Raw genomic sequence first — 19,836 nt, forward strand, 5'->3', positions numbered from 1 at the left:
ATTTAATATATATATATATATTTGTGAATTGTGTATATCCACTTAATTTTACAAATAAATTGTATGTTTTGTTTGTATTTAAATTGTATGTTTTGTTTGTGTCTATTTATTCAAATGGATTATAGGTTTATTTATGAATCTATTTATACTCATTTAATTTTATAAACAAATTACATATTCTTTTGAGAAGTCATAATTGTACAAATGAGTTATATGTCTGTTTGTAAATATTTTTATACTCATTTAATTTTATAAACAAATGATATTTGTGGATATTTTTATGAATGTGTTTATATTCATTTAATTTTACAAACGGAATACACGTTGGTTTACAAATCCATTTATATTTATTTAATTTTAGTGTAAAATTATTTATATCTATTTAATTTTATAAATAAATTATACGTCAGTTTAATAAACTTATAAAATTTTTTAACAAATAAATTTAAACTTTAAAAAGATCCGCTCAATTCGATCATACTCTTTTAACTATTTGAATTACAACTAAATTTACCAGTAGATTAGCGATTTATATGTTATTAAATTTACAAATGAATAAATTTTTTAAATTATAAATAAATTTATAAATAGATTAATTATTTATATTGCAAATAAATTGTATGCTAATTAATTGTATCACAAATGAATTTACAAACTGTTTATATTATAAACAGATTTATAAAATCTGATTGCCTGTTTATATGTAAAATTTAGTATATAAACAAAAATACAAACGAATACTGTCACAGATGAATTTATAAACCGTTTGTATTATAATCAGATTTATAAAATTTGATTGTCTGATTATATGTGAAATTCAATATATAAATAAAAATATAAACAAATATTATCACAAATAGATATTCCGTTTATAATGTGAATGGATTATTTTTATTAGAAAAAAACAGCAAATAATATTTTTATGGATAAAAGTATGTTGGTGATCAGTTTATAAATTAAATTACAAATGAATTTATCTTTTTATAAATTTAATTTCTTTTAGTGTATATTATAATTTTAATTTCATGTAAATATTGATGATCGAAGTGCATTTTAATTTAATGAGTATTAGTTAGTATTTGGATATAAATTAGATAATATATTCCTATTTATACCTAGAGATTTAAATAAATTTTGAAATTTATTTTAAATAATAATTAACTTAAATAGAATTTTATTTGAGATAAAATTACAATTTCATCGTGAATATAAATAAATTTGAATTAAGACTAATTTGTTTTAAATAAAATAAATTTTAAATAATAATTAATTTTTTTTATTTTATCTTAAGTAATACTATCATGAATGAATGCAAATTTTGGTTTTTTGTTCTTTCTATATTAAATAGAAGTTCAAAATTTTAATCTTTTAGAATTTTAAAAGTATTTAAAATTAATTTACATAATAAATTTAAAACAAATTAATTTAAATAGCTTTTTACTAATATAAATAATATAAAAAAAAGTAAAGGAACGATTGAAAATCTTATTATTTCACTCTCCTTCCACGTTTATAGAGGAATATATTGCAACACACATTATATATATTGTTATAATTATGCAATATTATTTTAATTTCAATATTTAGTGTGCAACTTTAAATGATCCAACATCTCCTAATTGTAAACTTTTTGATGTGGAAGGATATCAGGTAATAATTCGGTCGATTCAGTTTAAAATTGAATTGAATTAAATAAATTAAAAATTAAAATTTTGATATTTATGAAAATCAAATCGAATTAATTTTGATCAAAAATCAAATTGAATCGAATCGATCTGATTCAATTCGATTAATTTAAATTTTTAATAAAATTTTTATTTTTTAATATTTTATTTTTAATATTTTAAAATTTAATTAGAATATTTTAACTTTAATATAATTTAATATCTTTATATTATTAAAAATAATATACTATTATTCCTAACCAATTCAATTCAATTTTTTTAATTTTTTCTGATTAAAATCAAATTAAAATTTTTAAAATTAAAAATCAAACTGAATCGAAATAAATAAAAATTTAAATTATATTTTTAAATTAATTTAATTCGATTTACAATGCTGATCCTAACATAAGGTAATGCTCGGAGAAAACACATCTATTGTAAAGGTAATGTTCGGAGAATTACACTGAAGCATTGCATTCTGGATAATTAAAATTCACTCTTACTATTTCACTCTCCTTGTTTTCAATTTTTTCTATTATATTTCTCATTTAGAATGGAAGTATTTTTCTTTCAATTTACAAAATATTTTAATTTTAAAGAAAATAAAATGGTATATAATTTTAATACAACTCATTTAAATTCTTTTCTGCTAATTTCCAAGAAAAAAAACAAAGATTACGTTTTTCATCAAAAGTGCGCTCATGAGCTGTAAAACTTGAGTTGAGCGTCCAAAAGAATTGCCATCTCCATTGTTTTAACTTGCCACTTGCCCCTTGCCACCCACCTCTCGATCATGGACATTTAAGTCAAGCCACTAGCTAAAAAAATTAAGAGAGGGAGAGAAAGGAAGAAGAAAGAAAGAAAACTTCAAACACAAATTGTGATACCACCATTCCGCTTGATCTCCATATCATGCCATGATAGTGTGAAAATTGTACAGGAGAATGCATATAGAGACTAAGGTAAAAACTAGAAATAAATCCATTGCAATATCATGGCAGTTGCAGGTGCATGGCAAATAAAAAGAACAAAAACCAAGTTCCTTTCCCATGTAACATTTAGACAGAAAAGCAATTATGCTCAATTCTCGTAATCAAAGTGTTATTTTATTTCATCACTTCATGCCATCAAGCTGTGAAAAAGACAGTATCTTCCTGCCTACCATATCGAGAAACATAAAATAAAACATCAAACAAATCAATGTTTGTAATCAACTCGCTCCAGGTTCACCGAATCCTGCAAATAGAAGGCAATGACTTCAATATGAAGAAATATATAGGTGATTCAAAAAACATACACATATACACCAGTGTGCAAATGTATTAGAAAATGTTGTCAAACAGTGCAAGGAAAACAACAGCTCAAATGAACATGGTAAGGTCCCTGTTTCAAAATAAATAAATAAAAACAAATTAACTGGCAAAGAATTGCTTAAAGATATAACTTCGTGTAAGAAAAGGCTCATTTCAACTGTAGTGCTTGATCAAAGATTTATCAATCAGACATGAGATAGAGAGACTGACATCAGTAACCGTTGACTGACATTCCCAATACATGCTACAACTTGAACTAACATAAGCTCATTGCAAGAACCTAATTTTTCTTCCATTTTTCATCAAAGATCATAAGGTTCATATTCACCATATTTAGCCTCAATATCCAAACCATGACATTACAGAATACAAATACTTTTTAAAATACTCCTGCAGTTCCTTAGCATGGGCAGAAGACAACATTATTACACCCTCCCATCATCCTTAATCTTTTCTGTGGTTCATTTCTTCTCATTAGAATTTAACTTGAAAAATGTACAGGCCACAAGAATTGAGAAGACATTGCAGAAAATATAACAAGATTCCAACTTAAGAAAACACATAACAAATGTTTCAAAATTGGGATAATGGTAATGATTTGAATGTTAGAAGCTGAGCAGCAAAGTACTATTGTTTTTAAAACTTTTTTCACCCAAATTTCATAGATACGGATATTTACTCAGACAGTGCTAAGTAATAAAAGATTCAAAATCAAGAGTGTAAATAAATGTATTACAATAGTATTTGTTCAACCATTTATTTCATAATGAATTTTTATAAACTCAAAAGCCTATGCACTAGGCAATTCTTAATTTCCTTATTTTTGGAAAATAAATCCATAGACATGTTTCTACACATTCATGTAGGTGGGTTTCCTCAATCTTATCCTTTTCAGTTATCTATCAATCTAGAAATCTCATATCTCCCGTCCAATGAGAAGGAGCAGAAGTCTATTTATTAGGATTTCAGCCTCTTGCTTGTACAAATGTTACACGGCATAGCCACTTGTTCAACGAGCAGCGTCCACTACTTTGATCATTCTTTTACTAGTATTTATCTCTCAGCAATTCTTCCTCCTGTAAAGTTCAATTATAGTCCAGTCCCACTGATAAATAGATATGCCTTTCTGCTCCTTGTGGTATTATAGCTACTTGCTTGTACAAATATGCATGATATAGCCACACGGAACAAAAGCAACATCCACTACTCAGATCATTTCTTTTACTAGTATTCATTCTCTAAGCAATTCATCCTCTTGTAAATATTCAATGATAGTTCAGAATCCATTCCTGCAGAAATGTCTATTTTCCATTTGGGATATACATTTCCTTTCATCTTATGCAGAAAAAAGTATACACTAACTGAATCAACAATCATTAAAATCCTAGCCTGTAACACTCCATATCTAGATTCACAAAACAAAGGTAATAGGGGCAAAATTCATTTTTAAAAAGAATATATTAAATTGCAACATACCACCACTGTAGACAAAAACTTCACACAATTTAGCTAACAAATTCTAATAGCTTCTTCCTGTGTTAAAGTTCCATCATGAACAAACAAGATAATCTATCAAACAACACCAGAAACAACATGTGGAAAATCAAAACGAATCTCATATTTGGAGTTTAGCACATGTAATATTTGCAAGTCACTGACTTACAGCAACAAACAATTAATCTTATCGAGGCCACTAACACAACCAATCAAGTTAAAAGAAATATAAGGGGGAATAGGAAGATCCTAGAGTTAGAGCCACTCATCCTTTTCCACTCTTTACCCTACCTGCAACCCCAAAACGAGAAAGGTAAAAAAAAAATGATAAATAGCATCCATAAATCAAATCAAATGGATGCAATCCAAGACCTAATAAATGGTCACATTTTCCAAAATCTGGAAACAAACGTTCTTCAAGCATCCAGACGAAGAAAATTAACTAATTGCTCAACAAATATAATGGCCATTTAAAAAAACCCATATCACTCAAATGCCAAGACACTCTTTCAATCCATTAAACTCCAGAACTACTTTACCAAATCCGATGTATCACATCACCAGAATGAATCAGATTATGTAAAAAGAAAAGGAAGAAACACACGTAGACGCACAAGGTTTTACCCAACACCATTAAACAAAAAAGAAAAAGAAAAACAACAATGCCATACATGCAATTGCTCCAACCAAAAACTTATAATCCAATAAATACCACTTTCCCACAAACAGAAGCACCTGTCGTTGCTGAATAAACACAACAGCCACAGTAATAATATACCCATAATTAAAAGATAGCAAAACATTTTATATTCCGCATAGAAAAACAAAACCCAGCAATAGAATCATTTAACACATAACAAAACTCGACATATAAAACCAAGGAAAGCAGGAAAGAAGAGAACTTACAGTGAAAGATCGACTAATCGATCAATCAACGAATCAGTGGCCGTGCTCCTTAGCGTGCTGCTGGTGCTCAAGGTGGCGGCGCTCCTCCGGAAGAGCAATAAGGTAAGACAAGATCATGCCGCCGAAGCAGACATGGTAGAGAGGTTCAATGGAGCTGGTCTCAATGTACTTGGCGTGATAATTGTCCAAACCTTTCTGCACCGATTTCTTCACATAATCCATCGATAGCATCGGCTTTACGTAGTTGGGCACTTCCTTCACTTTCAACCCCTTTATCTCACTGTAGAACTTCCTCAGAGCCATTTCCTCTCAAATTTTGAGATAAACTTGGGAGATATTCGAGAACTGATGAAATAGAGCTGAAACCCTAACCCCAGATATATAAATTGGGGATCTGATTTTGAATGCCTGAATAGAGAAAGTGAGATGGCCTCGGAGGATTGTGGGCCGTTGAATACTCTGTGGGACCCATTTCTTTTGAAGGTGTAATTATATCAATGGCTACTAAACTTTGGTAAAAGTCTAAAATAAGTTACCCAGCTTATCGCCAAAATTCAAAATAAATCTATTTTTTTATTATGTAAAATCTTGAACCAAATATGCATTATTTAAGCCTGAATTAGTTTTTTTTAAGGAAATTTATTATTTACTTTTTTTATAGTAGTTTTTAATTTAAAAAATAGAGATAATTAGAAAAAGGAAATTTTAAATTGTTATAATTATATTTTAAATTTTTTTTACCAATTAAATTTTAACATTTTAAATTTTCTATAATTATATTCTAATATTATATTAATAAAAATTAATAAAATTATCACTGACACATCATCACTATATTATTTATCAGTAAATTTAAGAATAGAATTAATAATAATTTAAAATTTTATAATAAAATTATTAATTTTTTAAAAATAATAGAGTTTAATTAAAAATAATAATAATATAGAGTTAAATTTAAAATAAAACTAAAAGTATATAATTTTTTTATAATTATTTATTATATTAATAATTTTTTTTAGTATAAGATGGAGCGTGGAAATGCGAATCTAGAATTCCGGATGAATTCCATATACTTTCAATTAACCAAGTTAAATTAGCTAATTAAATTCTAACTTAATCTCTGGGCTTTCAATTAACCAAGTTAAATTAGAATTCCGGATAAATTCCATATACTTTCATTTCTTTTGATAATTGGATTCGAGTTGAATCTCTGGGCTTCAGTGGCGGTATTTGGATTTTCTGGACTGAAAATGACTTTAGCATTCAGCTTATTGAATCTCATCCTCAGTTTGTTGCTTGTAAAGTTCTGCCTGTGTCTGGTGTTTCTTGGAACCTTTGCTTTATTTATGCTAGCCCCTATAGCCCATGCAGACGTATCTTGTGGACCGACTTGAAGCTTCACTCTGTTGATTTGAGTGATGAATGGATGGCTTTGGGTGATTTTAATTGTGTCCCTTTCCAATCTGAGCTTCAAGGATATAGTACATTTAATATTTCTGGAGCAAAACTTTTTTTGGATTGGATTTTTTATAATGGTTTGCTGGATATGGGTTTTGAAGGCTCGGCTTTTACTTGGTCCAGGGGTCTGTCTTCTCATTCCTTCAAAGGGCTCGGCTTGATAGAGCCCTCTGCTCCCCTAATTGGCAATTTCGTTTTCCACATGCTTATGTTACTCATCCTGCCAAATTTCATTCGGATCATTGTCCTCTGGTGGTTTCTTTGAACAGACATGTGCACCGTATGTAGGGTCCTTTTCGTTTTCAGCTTGCATGGATGAACCATGCAGATTTGGGGATGATTGTTGGTAATGCTTTAAATTCTTCTACTGACATTCCCGATTTTATTAAGAATTTGGCTTCGGATTTACGCCTTTGGAATCGAAATTCTTTTGGTAATATCTTCAGCAGAAAGAAACGTATTTTGGCTTGGATTGCTGGAATTCAAAAAACTCTCTCTACTGGTGGTCCGCCATATTTATTAAAATTGGAACTCAAACTAAAAAAGCAGTTGGAGGATATTCTAGAACAAGAAGAACTCTTTTGGTTCCAAAAATCCAAGGAAGATTGGATTGTTTCTGGAGATCGGAATACTCGGTATTACCACCTTTCTGCTTTGATTCGTAATAAGAAATCTCTGGTCACTCGGCTAATGGATGATATGGGTAATTGGATTGAGGATTCTGTTCAGCTTCAGGCTCTTGTGAGAGACTTTTACTGTAATCTTTATACTCTTGATAGAGCTTCAAAGTTAAATAGGACCAGGTCGGGCCTTTTTACAAGACTCAATAGCACACATAATCTCATTCTTAATGAGGATTTTTCTAGGGATGAGGTTACTGCTGCTCTTAAGTCAATGGCGCCTTTTAAAGCTCCTGGTATAGACGGTTTTCAGGCCGGGTTTTTTCAGAAAATGTGGAGTTCCATTGGGATGCAGGATGCCCCTCTGCCTCTGGAATTAAATGATACCTTATTGGTGTTGATTCCCAAAGTTGCCGATCCTGAGAAACCATCACAATTTCGTCCGATTAGTTTATGTAATGTCCTTTATAAACTAATCACGAAAGTGCTGGTCAATCGTCTTAAGCTTGTTCTGCCACATTTGATTGGTCCCGAGCAATCCAGTTTTGTTCCTAGAAGGCAACTTAATGACAATGTTGTGGTATTTCAGGAAACTATCCATTCTATGAAGACAACTAAAGGATCTACAGGTTACATGGCTTTGAAAATTGACCTTGAAAAGGCTTATGACCGTCTCAATTTGGAGTTTATTGGGTGGGTCCTTAAGGAATATGGTTTCTCAGATTCTTGGATTGAAAACATTTTAAAATGTGTCACCTCTACCTCCATGTCTGTTTTGTGGAATGGCTCTAGCTCAGATAAGTTTTTTCCTTCCAGGGGTATTCGGCAAGGTGATGGGTTGTCGCCGTACTTGTTTGTCATGTGTATTGAATATTTGGCTTCTCTTATCCAACAATCTGTCCGGGATGGGTCTTGGAAGCCGATTCCTCTATCTAGGCGGGCCCCCTTATCTCTCATCTGATGTTTGCTGATGACATGGTTTTTGTAATACCCGGCTCGAGTCCGGCACCGGAATTCCTGTTGTCCGGTGGAATTCGGGGTGTCGGAATTCTAAAAAGGATAGGATTTATATTTTACTAGGTGTTATGATGTGTTTCAATGTTTTAAGGGTTAAGGGAAGTGAGTTATGAGTTGAAATGACCTAAGGCAGTTGAGCCAAGTTCGGCCGCCGAAAGTAAGTTCGGCCGCCGAAAGTGTTTGGCTTCCGAAGGGAAGTTCGGCCCCCGAATGTTGCATGGTGTTGCATGCGAGTGGGCAGCCGAACCTGAGTTGGCCAGCTAGCTTTTGGGCATCCTTAGTCAGCATTTTGGACAGGTGTTATGTCCAATTTGTTGCCAGAAGTTGGCCACGTCTCCTATGCTTTATTTGCTGAGTTTGAGCAGCTCATGCAGAGTGTTTGATCGCTCACAAGGGTTTGAATGGTTTGAAGCAAAAGTGAGTTTGAGAGAGTTTGAGAGTGTGAGAGGAGGTGATCCGTTTTCCCTTGTTCAGAGTGTTCAGCTTCTTGTTATAGGAGGTAAGTGATACTCTTGAACATGTGTATATGTTTCTGACGGGTTTATGGGGATAAAGGAAGGAGATGCATGCTTAGGTTATTAATGATCGTTACATGTTTATGTGTTATGTTTGATTTGTTGTTTGGGGTTATGAGATAGTTTTGGACCCCTGTGATCATATACGTGAGTATATGTGTGTTGAGGAGTTGGAGTATATATGGTTTGAGTGGTTGAGTGGTTGAAGGGAAGGAGAAGATGATTTGCCGTTGAAGCTGAGTTCTGGATGAACTCAGGTTCGGCAGCCGAAGGTTCATTCGGCCGCCGAACCTCCTGCATGGTGGCTTAGGCTGCCACAGCTTGCCCCCGCGAGTTGTGCATGTTCGGCTCTGTTTGGGGGATTCGGCCGCCCAAGGTGCTTGAGTTTCGTCTCTGGAGAGGACATTCGGCCGCCGAACCTGCCGCCGAAAGTGTTCTGTCCAGCTTTCCTTTGCTTGCTTTGCATGACTATTAGAGTGAGTTTAAGGGGAGTCTTGGGAAGTTTAAGAGAGGTATTGATACGTTAGTTTGGTCCCTCATTTGAGTCTATCTGTATAGGTACAGACCAGAGGAACCAGAGAGAGCAGCAGTGAGTACTGCTCCAGAGATTCAGAGCCTACAGAGTCAGTCAGTCCAGATAGCCAGAGGTGAGTGGAACTAAACTTATGACTTTTAATTGAACCACAAACTGCTTTTAGCATATCTCATGCATCATGATTATGCCATAGGTTGATTGCATTAGTATACACGAATATGTTGCATTGCATTGTTATTTGGTGATGTGAGTGAATGCTGAATGATCCAATAGTCTCAGACAGGAAGTCCAGGAGCCTTTGACTACGCCCTGGCAGGTATAGCAAAGTCCAGGAGCCTTTGACTACGCCCTGGCAATGGTAAGTTCACAGGTGTTATATACACATATACATATATGACAGGAAGACCAGGTGCTCGATTCTACGCCCTGGCACAGAGTTACTGGGACTATGTGGTGACAGGTTTACTCTTGATGTGGCTTGTCTGTGATATGGTGCATTCCATGAGATCATGTTTTATTGAGATGTTTTACTGTTCTACTCACTGGGCTATAGAGCTCATCCCACTCCCTTAACCCCAGTTTTGCAGGTTCAGTGTACAGTGTACAGGGACAGTCCAGCAGAGGACAGGAAAAGGAAAAGAGATCTGTAATAGCTTAGAGTGGACATGTAATATTAAAGAGATGTAATAGTTGTTGCTTGACCTAGACCTAGTGATGTATGTTTTGTACATGATCTGTATATGTATATATGTTTTCCTGTATGTGAAAACCAGGCTTAACAGGTATGAGTTAACCCATCTAGAGCAAGCTCTAGTCAGGGATACAGAGTACAGAGTACATGAGTACAGAGTACAGAGATAGTGCATGCACAGGTTAAGCCTTGGTTCAGAAAAGAGTTTTATTTTCACAGAAAATGTATGATCATGTATCAGGTACACAGAGAGTATAGCAGGCTTGCTACGGGTTCTGGCGGCCTTAAGCCGACCTGAATCCTAGCGCCGGTGACGGTCCATTTTGGGGTCGTTACAGATTGGTATCAGAGCCCTAGGTTCACATGATCGGACCTATAGCGACAGTGGTGGGCTCAGACAGGTTAGAAGTGGTCAAGCACAATAGGAAATCATGTCCACTAGGATAGGGTCTTGAGTCCTATCTGCTATGATATGCCATGAATGTTGTATGTATATGATTGATATGTGATGTTTATGTGCTAAGTGGTATGTTATATGTTGTGTTTCCAGAATAAAGATGCGAGGAACTCGTCGATCAGCTCGATTGACTGGAGTCCCACCAGAGAATGAGAGACCAGCTGCTCGTCCTCCTGCATTGCCAAGGGCAAGGTCTCAGAGATCTAGCAGGGAAGGTACGTCAATAGACCCTAGAAGGTCTGTCGACGAGAGCAGAAGAGGAACAGCTAGGGGAGGAAGATCAGAGGAAAGAAGGGAAGCTATGGAGATTGATCAGTCTAGAGATGATAGCATGGGTATAGGCAGTTTTGAGGAAGGTATGGGAGAGTCACAGGGAGGTGCTCAGACCTCAGGTTTTGGCTATCCAGAGTATCCGATGGGAGGTATGTCGGAGTACTCGAGTTTTGTGCCATATCCTCCTTATATGCCTTATATGCCTTATTCTTATTACCCACCATATCCGATGTATCCATCTTCCCCTACCCATCCAAGTGCAGCACACCTAGAGCCAAATGAACCAGTATTACCACTAGAACCAGTAGCCCCTGTTGTTGACAGACATGAACCTAGCTCATCTGGAGGTAAAGTCCAAATGACGGAGTACTTGAAATTGGATGCTCCTAAATACAACACAGGAGATGATCCATTTGATTACCTCAGAGCAGTTAGGATGATCACCAGTGAATTGGGAGCAGATGATAGGAGAGCCATTGAGATGGCAGGTTTCACATTAAAATGCAAGAAAGCCAGAGAATGGTTTAAAAATTATGTGGAGCCTCGAATGGACAGTATGTCATGGGGAGAGTTTGCCAATGCGTTTGCAGGGTGGGCTTTTCCTGACAGTTCGAGGGAGATGAAAGTAATTGAATTTGAACAGCTGAGACAGACAGATGAGATGAGTGTTGATGAATTCACAGATAAGTTCCTGGATCTGCTTCAGTATGTGGGTCAAGCCTATGATACTGATCAGAAGAAAGCAAGGAGATATACTATGAGACTGCATCCCAGGTATGCTTCCTTGATTCTTCCAGCAGAAAAGGAGAGTTTCCATGCTATCGTAGATGCAGCCAGGAAAATGGAAGCTAGTGCCAATATTCAGAAACAGGCAAAGGCACAGGCTTCGGGTTCGAAAGTTCCCACACCAAGTAGTAAAAGATGGGATAGAGCAAAAGGAACAAAGAGTAAGTTCTGGAATAAAGTCAAGTCAGGTCTGGGAATAGGTAGTGGCTCAAGCTCTGGCACAGCTCCAGTCTGCAGACGATGCGGAAAACCACATGGAGGAGTTTGTCGGTTGGGATCTACAGCTTGTTTTCGATGTGGACAGGAAGGGCATATTGCTCGGGATTGTCCGCAGATGACTTTTGTACCATCCCAGCAGATGAGTTCAGGCAGTGTGGTACAGCCAGTTGTACGGCCAGCAGCTCCAGTCATGCCTCAGACTAGTGGCAGAGGTAGAGGGAGAGGGGTAGCCTCTACTTCAGCAGCAGGTTCCCGAGGTGGAAATCCGGTAGCCCCAGCACGGATTTTCACAGTGACACAGGAGGAGGCTAACACGTCGAACACAGTGGTGTCAGGTAATCTCATCATTGGGTGTTCAGATGTGTATGCTTTGATGGACCCCGGTGCTTCTCATTCCTTTATTGCTTCGAGAGCCATAGAGAGGTTGGGTTTGATCAGTTCTGAGTTAGAGTATCCTCTCTGGGTCAGTGGACCTAGATGTGACCCATCAGTGGCAGTGTCAATCTGTCGTTTCAGTCCAGTGTTTATAGAGGGTAGATGCCTTCCAGCTGACCTTGTGGTTCTAGACTTGACAGATTTTGATGTCATTCTAGGGATGGATTGGCTATCTGCATATAGTGCTACGTTGGACTGTCGAGAGAAGCTAGTGAGTCTCAGAGACCAGGATGGGTCAGAGTGTGTCTTCAGAGGAGACAGGAGAGGTACACCCAGAGGTATGATTTCAGCCCTTCAGGCTCGTCGTTTGCTTAGGAGGGGTTGTCAGGGGTTTCTAGCTCATGTGAGAGAGCTAGACAGTCAGGTTAGGGAACCAGCCACAGTACCAGTAGTCCGAGAGTTTCTCGATGTGTTCCCAGACGATTTGCCAGGACTACCACCTGATAGGGAGATAGGGTTTGAAATTGAATTACTGCCAGGTACCAGACCTATCTCTATTCCTCCCTACAGGATGGCGCCAGCTGAATTAACAGAGTTGAAAGAACAGTTGCAGGACTTGGTAGATAAGGGTTTCATCCGCCCTAGTACCTCACCTTGGGGTGCTCCAGTGCTCTTTGTCAGAAAGAAGGATGGATCCCTCAGACTTTGTATCGACTACAGACAGTTGAACAAGGTCACTATCAAGAATAGGTATCCCTTACCTCGGATTGATGATCTATTTGACCAGCTAGCTGGAGCAGGTTGTTTCTCGAAAATAGATCTGAGATCTGGGTATCATCAGTTGAGAGTCAGAGAGGCAGATGTGCCTAAGACAGCTTTCCGGACCAGATATGGGCATTATGAGTTCTTAGTGATGCCGTTCGGGTTGACTAACGCCCCTGCAGCATTTATGGATCTCATGAACAGGGTATTCAGTGAGTTTCTGGATCACTTTGTCATTGTGTTTATCGATGATATCTTAGTGTATTCCAGAGATGCAGAGGAGCATGCCCAGCATCTGAGGATCATTTTGCAGACACTGAGAGAGCATGGTTTATATGCCAAGTTCTCGAAGTGTGAGTTTTGGTTACGGAGCATTGCCTTCTTGGGACATATGGTATCAGCAGAGGGTATTGAGGTAGACCCCAAGAAGATAGAGGCTGTAGCTAACTGGCCCAGACCCACGACAGTGACTGAGATTAAAAGCTTTCTGGGACTGGCAGGTTACTACAGGAGGTTCGTTCAGAACTTCTCAAAGATAGCAGCTCCTATGACCAAATTGACTCAGAAAAACCAGAAGTTTGTCTGGTCAGACCAGTGTGAAGAGAGCTTTGAGGAGCTCAAGAGGAGATTGACAACAGCACCAGTGTTAGCTCTGCCTGTCAGTAATGAGGAGTTCACAGTGTTCTGTGACGCATCTCGAGTGGGATTGGGTTGTGTATTAATGCAGAGTGATAGAGTCATAGCTTATGCTTCTAGACAGTTGAAGAAGCACGAGTTGAATTACCCTACCCATGACCTAGAGATGGCAGCAATTATCTTTGCACTTAAGATGTGGCGGCATTACCTCTACGGGGTTAAATGCGAGATCTTTACCGATCACAAGAGTTTACAGTACATCTTAAGTCAAAGAGAGCTAAATTTGCGGCAGAGAAGATGGGTCGAATTGCTCAGTGATTATGATTGTAAAATCCAGTATCATCCGGGCAAGGCGAATGTTGTCGCAGACGCCCTAAGCCGGAAGTCACTAGGCAGTTTATCCCATATAGCAGCAGAGCGGAGATCAGTTGTGATGGAGCTTTATAAGCTCTTTGACGAGGGATTACAGCTAGAGTTGTCTGGTACAGGTGCGTTGATAGCACAGATGAGAGTGACACCTGTGTTTCTGGAGCAAATAGCTCAGAGACAGCATGAGGACCCTGAGTTGATGAACATTGCCAGGACTGTTCAGTCAGGCAATAATGCAGAGTTCAGATTTGACAGTAAAGGGATCCTTCGCTATGGGAGTCGGCTTTGTGTACCAGATAGGGGCAGTGTGAAGGAAGACATTATGAGGGAAGCTCATAATGCGAGGTATAGTGTTCACCCAGGAGCCACCAAGATGTATCAGGATCTGAAAAGGGTCTATTGGTGGCCAGCCATGAAGAAAGAAGTGGCGCAATTCGTGACAGCCTGTGAGGTTTGTCAGAGGGTGAAATTAGAGCATCAGAAACCAGCCGGAATGCTTAACCCATTACCGATTCCAGAGTGGAAATGGGAGAACATAGCCATGGATTTTGTAGTGGGTTTACCAGTAGCGTCCAACAGGATAGACTCGATATGGGTGATTGTGGACAGACTCACGAAATCTGCTCATTTTCTTCCAGTACGGAGTAACTATTCTGTGGATAAGCTGGCACAGGTTTATCTGGATGAGATAGTGAGATTACATGGAGTTCCAGTGTCTCTAGTTTCAGACAGAGGACCTCAGTTTACCTCTCGCTTTTGGCGGAGTCTGCAAAGTGCGATGGGCACGAGATTGGATTTTAGTACTGCTTTCCACCCACAGACTGATGGACAGTCAGAAAGGACCATCCAGACCATAGAGGATATGCTTCGACTATGTGTGTTAGACTTTGGCGGTTCTTGGAGGCAGCATCTACCTTTGGTGGAGTTTGCCTACAATAACAGCCATCATGCTAGCATAGGGATGGCTCCTTATGAAGCTTTGTATGGGAGGAAGTGCAGATCCCCTGTTTGCTGGGAAGAGGTAGGAGAGAAGGCTCTTGCAGGGCCAGAGTTAGTAGACATTACCAGTAGAATGGTGCCCATGATCAGAGAGAGAATCAGAACAGCTCAGAGTAGACAGAAAAGTTATGCAGACGTTCGCAGAAAGCAGTTAGAGTTTCAAGAGGGTAATTGGGTATTGCTGAAAGTGTCTCCAATGAAAGGAGTGGTTCGTTTTGGAAAGAAAGGTAAATTAGCTCCGCGGTACATTGGACCCTTTGAGGTGTTGCAGAGGATCGGAAATGTGTCGTATAAGCTGGATTTACCTGCTTCTATGGAGAGACTTCACCCGGTATTTCATGTTTCTATGCTACGACAGTTTGTGTCAGATCCGAATCAGGTTCTGAGTGAGCCTGAGGTAGAGATTCAGACAGATCTCACCTATATAGAGCAGCCAGTGCGGATTCTGGACACGCAGGTCAGACAGCTAAGGAACAAGGAGATTCCAATGGTGAAAGTTCTATGGAACCACCATAATCTAGAAGAGTGCACCTGGGAGACGCGGGAGTCTATGCTCCAGCAGTATCCACATCTGTTTTGAGGTTAGTTTCCTCCTTGTGTTTGTTTTTGTTATTTTAGGAACATTCGAGGACGAATGTTCTTAAGGAGGGAAGAATGTAATACCCGGCTCGAGTCCGGCACCGGAATTCCTGTTGTCCGGTGGAATTCGGGGTGTCGGAATTCTAAAAAGGATAGGATTTATATTTTACTAGGTGTTATGATGTGTTTCAATGTTTTAAGGGTTAAGGGAAGTGAGTTATGAGTTGAAATGACCTAAGGCAGTTGAGCCAAGTTCGGCCGCCGAAAGTAAGTTCGGCCGCCGAAAGTGTTTGGCTTCCGAAGGGAAGTTCGGCCCCCGAATGTTGCATGGTGTTGCATGCGAGTGGGCAGCCGAACCTGAGTTGGCCAGCTAGCTTTTGGGCATCCTTAGTCAGCATTTTGGACAGGTGTTATGTCCAATTTGTTGCCAGAAGTTGGCCACGTCTCCTATGCTTTATTTGCTGAGTTTGAGCAGCTCATGCAGAGTGTTTGATCGCTCACAAGGGTTTGAATGGTTTGAAGCAAAAGTGAGTTTGAGAGAGTTTGAGAGTGTGAGAGGAGGTGATCCGTTTTCCCTTGTTCAGAGTGTTCAGCTTCTTGTTATAGGAGGTAAGTGATACTCTTGAACTGTTGGGAAATCCCGAGATTAATTGCAATCCAGTTGCGCAGCGGAAAAATAAAATTTTGGATTTCCTTTTCCAGAATCCGAGTGCTTCGTTTAATTAATAAGAAAGATGTGAGACTAACCTGTTAATCTCGTAAGAAAGATACACTGGCGGACTGATGGTGCTGCCTTTTCAAACGAACACCCTCTATGGTATCCACACGAACGTCTTCTATCCTTCTAGAGTGCTAGCTCTTTCAAAATGGATAGATTATGTGCTCTATGTTCTACAATCTTTTAGACTGAGTTTTCTCAAAACTTTTTCAACCTACTCAATCTGTAGAAGGAGTATTTATAGGCCTCAGTCTTTTTATTTTCCCACAACTCTTTTCCTAAAAGAGTTGTGCTTAGAACCCACTATCACAATCTCACAGATACTCAAATATCTTTATGTGATAGAGTCCTTTATCTGTAACACTTACAGATAGACTGCAGATCTTTTAAATATTATTATCTCATAATAATAAATTATTATTATTAATAATAATAACACTTATTATTATTAATTATATTAATAATTAATATTAATAATAATATTAATAATAATAACACTTTATTATTATTAATTATACTAATGGGCTTTTAGCCCATTAATATAGCACATCAACAACGTTCTTGTGTGTGACCCAATAGGCTCATATTAATTGGCAATAGGCCCAGTCCAACAAGGCCTATAAGTCATAAGTGGCCTCTAGCAAGACATTATGACTACCCAACTAATATGAGGATCAATAGTCCGATAAAGCCTATTAAATAGAACATGTATTAATCCCTTTGTCTCACGATATCTAGTTTGAACATAAGTCATGGTCAATGTCAAACTTATAATGTTCAAACTTATGATTTCTCGATCTCCAAGTAGACTGATAAATTCAAATGATATTGATCACACTATCAATTCATTTGAGCACGGCCATGCATTTCTCAGTCTCACTTATCGAGGGGCCCAGAAGATATCTCTCTCATAGAGAGGGACAAATCCTATCTTGATTGTTCATTTTCCTCTACATAATTTCTATTATGCTCAATCATAACCTTTATGATTGTCCGATTAAAGACAACGTTTGATTATGTCAAAACATAACAGTCCTTATGTTGGAAACTATGACAATCTCAAGTCAAAGGATTAAGACATAACTACTTTGAGATTCACTTATGACAATGACCCATGTAGTGATCTCAATGCGGGTCCATCCAATACTTTGTTCTCTAACAAGTATTTATGATTATTGATTTATATCAACATATACATAATCATCTCATGATTATCAATCAATAATCATACTAGTTATATTTTATTATTATCAACATAATAATAAGTAACCAGGGATGATAATCATTATTATGTAACATGCAAACAAATAATAATGATAAAAACCTCTTTTATTAATAATCAAAATGACATACAAAAAGGTCCAAGATAATGGCCTAGGGCATATACACTAACAATCTCCCACTTGCACTAGGCCTAATCATATAAGTATCTAATACCCATAGACCTAGCGTGCTGATCATGCTTGATCTGTGAAAGAGGCTTGGTCAGTGGATTTGCAATGTTGTCATTTGTGTCTACTTTGCATATTTTGATATCTCCTCTATCAATGATCTCTCGAATAAGGTGATATCGTCTGAGTATATGTTTAGATCTCTGGTGAGATCTGGGCTCCTTTGCCTATGCTATGGCACCGTTATTACCATAATAAAGGTCCATAGGTTTTGCAATGCTGGGAACCATTCCCAACTCTGAGATGAATTCCTTCAACCAGACTGCCCTTTTTAGCTGCATCTGATGCTGCTATATACTCAGCTTCTATTGTAGAATCTGCTATAGTGCTATGCTTGGAACTCTTCCAACTAACAATTCCACCATTTAAAAATGAATATGAATCCTGACTGCGATCTTAACTCATCTATGTCGGTTTGGAAACTAGCATCTGTGTAACCATTTACAACTAGCTCGTCTTCCAAACCTCCATAAACTAGGAATGCATCCTTAGTCCTTCTAAGGTACTTTAGGATATTCTTAACAGCTGTCCAGTGACTTTACCGGGATCTGTCTGATATCTGCTTGTTGTGCTCAAGGTATATGAGATGTCTAGTCTAGTACATAACATGGCATACATGATAGATCCAATAGCAGAAGCATAAGGGATCTTATTCATCCGTTCTCGCTCATCAGATGTCATAGGACATTGATTCTTGCTGAGATGAATACCATGAGACATGGGCAAGAATCCTCTTTTGGAATCTTGCATGCTGAACCTTTTCAGCACCTTGTCAATATAAGTACTTTGACTCAGACCTATTATCCTCTTGGATCTATCCCTATAGATCTTAATACCAAGGATATATGCGGCCTCACCTAAGTCCTTCATTGAAAAAGAATTCCCAAACCAAGTCTTAACCTTTTGCAAGGTAGGGATATCATTTCCAATGATTAATATGTCATCCACATATAGGACTAGAAACACAACTGCACTCCCACTAACCATCTTGTAAACACAAGGTTCATCTTCATCAATGAGCAAAGGTTCACGATTATCAGTCATGAGAAATCCATATCTCTCAGGCTGATGACGTGTCCTATCAGATCTGCGTGGGACTTGTGTCACCCTTTCAGTTTCCACAACTGTTTGTGGTTCTGAAAGTGGTTCTATCGGCGGTTCAATGCTCTTTTGTGGTGCTTGAGTTTCCTCAAGTCGCACTGTACTCCCACTGAATCTCTGAGAGATAAATTCCTTTTCCAAAAAGGTACCATTTCGAGCAACAAACACTTTGTTCTCTGAGGGAGTATAGAAGTAGTATCCTTTGGCTTCATTAGGATACCCCACAAAATTGCACTTGATAAATTTTGGAGCTAACTTATCTGAAACTGGGCGTTTCACATAAGCCTCACAACCCCAAATCTTTAAGGAAAGACAAACTGGGCACTTTCCCAGTCCATAACTCATATGGTGTCTTTTCAACCGCTTTCATGGTACTCGGTTCAGAATGAATACAGCTGTTTCCAAGGCGTAACCCCAAAACTATAAAGGGAGATCTGTTTGACTCATCATAGATTGAACCATATCTAATAAAGTTCGAATTTTCCTTTTAGAAACACCAATCCATTGTGGAGTTCTTGGAGGAGTTAATTGTGAAACAATTCCACAGTTTCTAAGATATTCGTCAAACTCTTGGCTCAAATATTCACCACCTCGATCAGATCGAAGTATCTTAATAGTTCTACCAAGTTGATTTTGTACTTCATTTTGAAAAGTTCTAAACATTTCAAAAGATTCATGCTTATGTTTCATTAGGTAGACATAGCCATACCTACTGAAATCATCAGTGAATGTAATGAAGTACTGATAACCTCCCCTGACACTAATGCTTATTGGGCCACAAACATCTGTATGTACTAAGCCCAATAAGTCTGAAGCCCTTTGACCTTGTCCAGTAAAAGGGTCCTTTGTCATCCAAGCAAACAAGATTCACAAATTTCAAATGATTCTAAATCAAATG

The 19,836-nt window shown here is 37.6% G+C and overlaps 1 protein-coding gene across 1 annotated transcript; it reads right to left on the bottom strand.

Annotated features, from left to right (window-relative positions):
* Positions 1-2,754: 2,754 nt before the first annotated feature.
* LOC110618316 lies at positions 2,755-5,771 on the bottom strand. The gene is made up of 2 exons (XM_043957949.1): positions 5,378-5,771; positions 2,755-2,900 (listed from the first exon to the last, which is right to left on the bottom strand). Exon 1 carries the CDS (start codon positions 5,678-5,680, stop codon positions 5,411-5,413), a length of 270 nt encoding a protein of 89 aa, XP_043813884.1. The 5' UTR covers positions 5,681-5,771; the 3' UTR covers positions 2,755-2,900; positions 5,378-5,410.
* Between the last annotated feature and the right edge of the window lie 14,065 nt (positions 5,772-19,836).

This window comes from Manihot esculenta, chromosome 6, assembly GCF_001659605.2.
Source record: "Manihot esculenta cultivar AM560-2 chromosome 6, M.esculenta_v8, whole genome shotgun sequence".
Taxonomy (NCBI): Eukaryota; Viridiplantae; Streptophyta; class Magnoliopsida; order Malpighiales; family Euphorbiaceae; genus Manihot; species Manihot esculenta.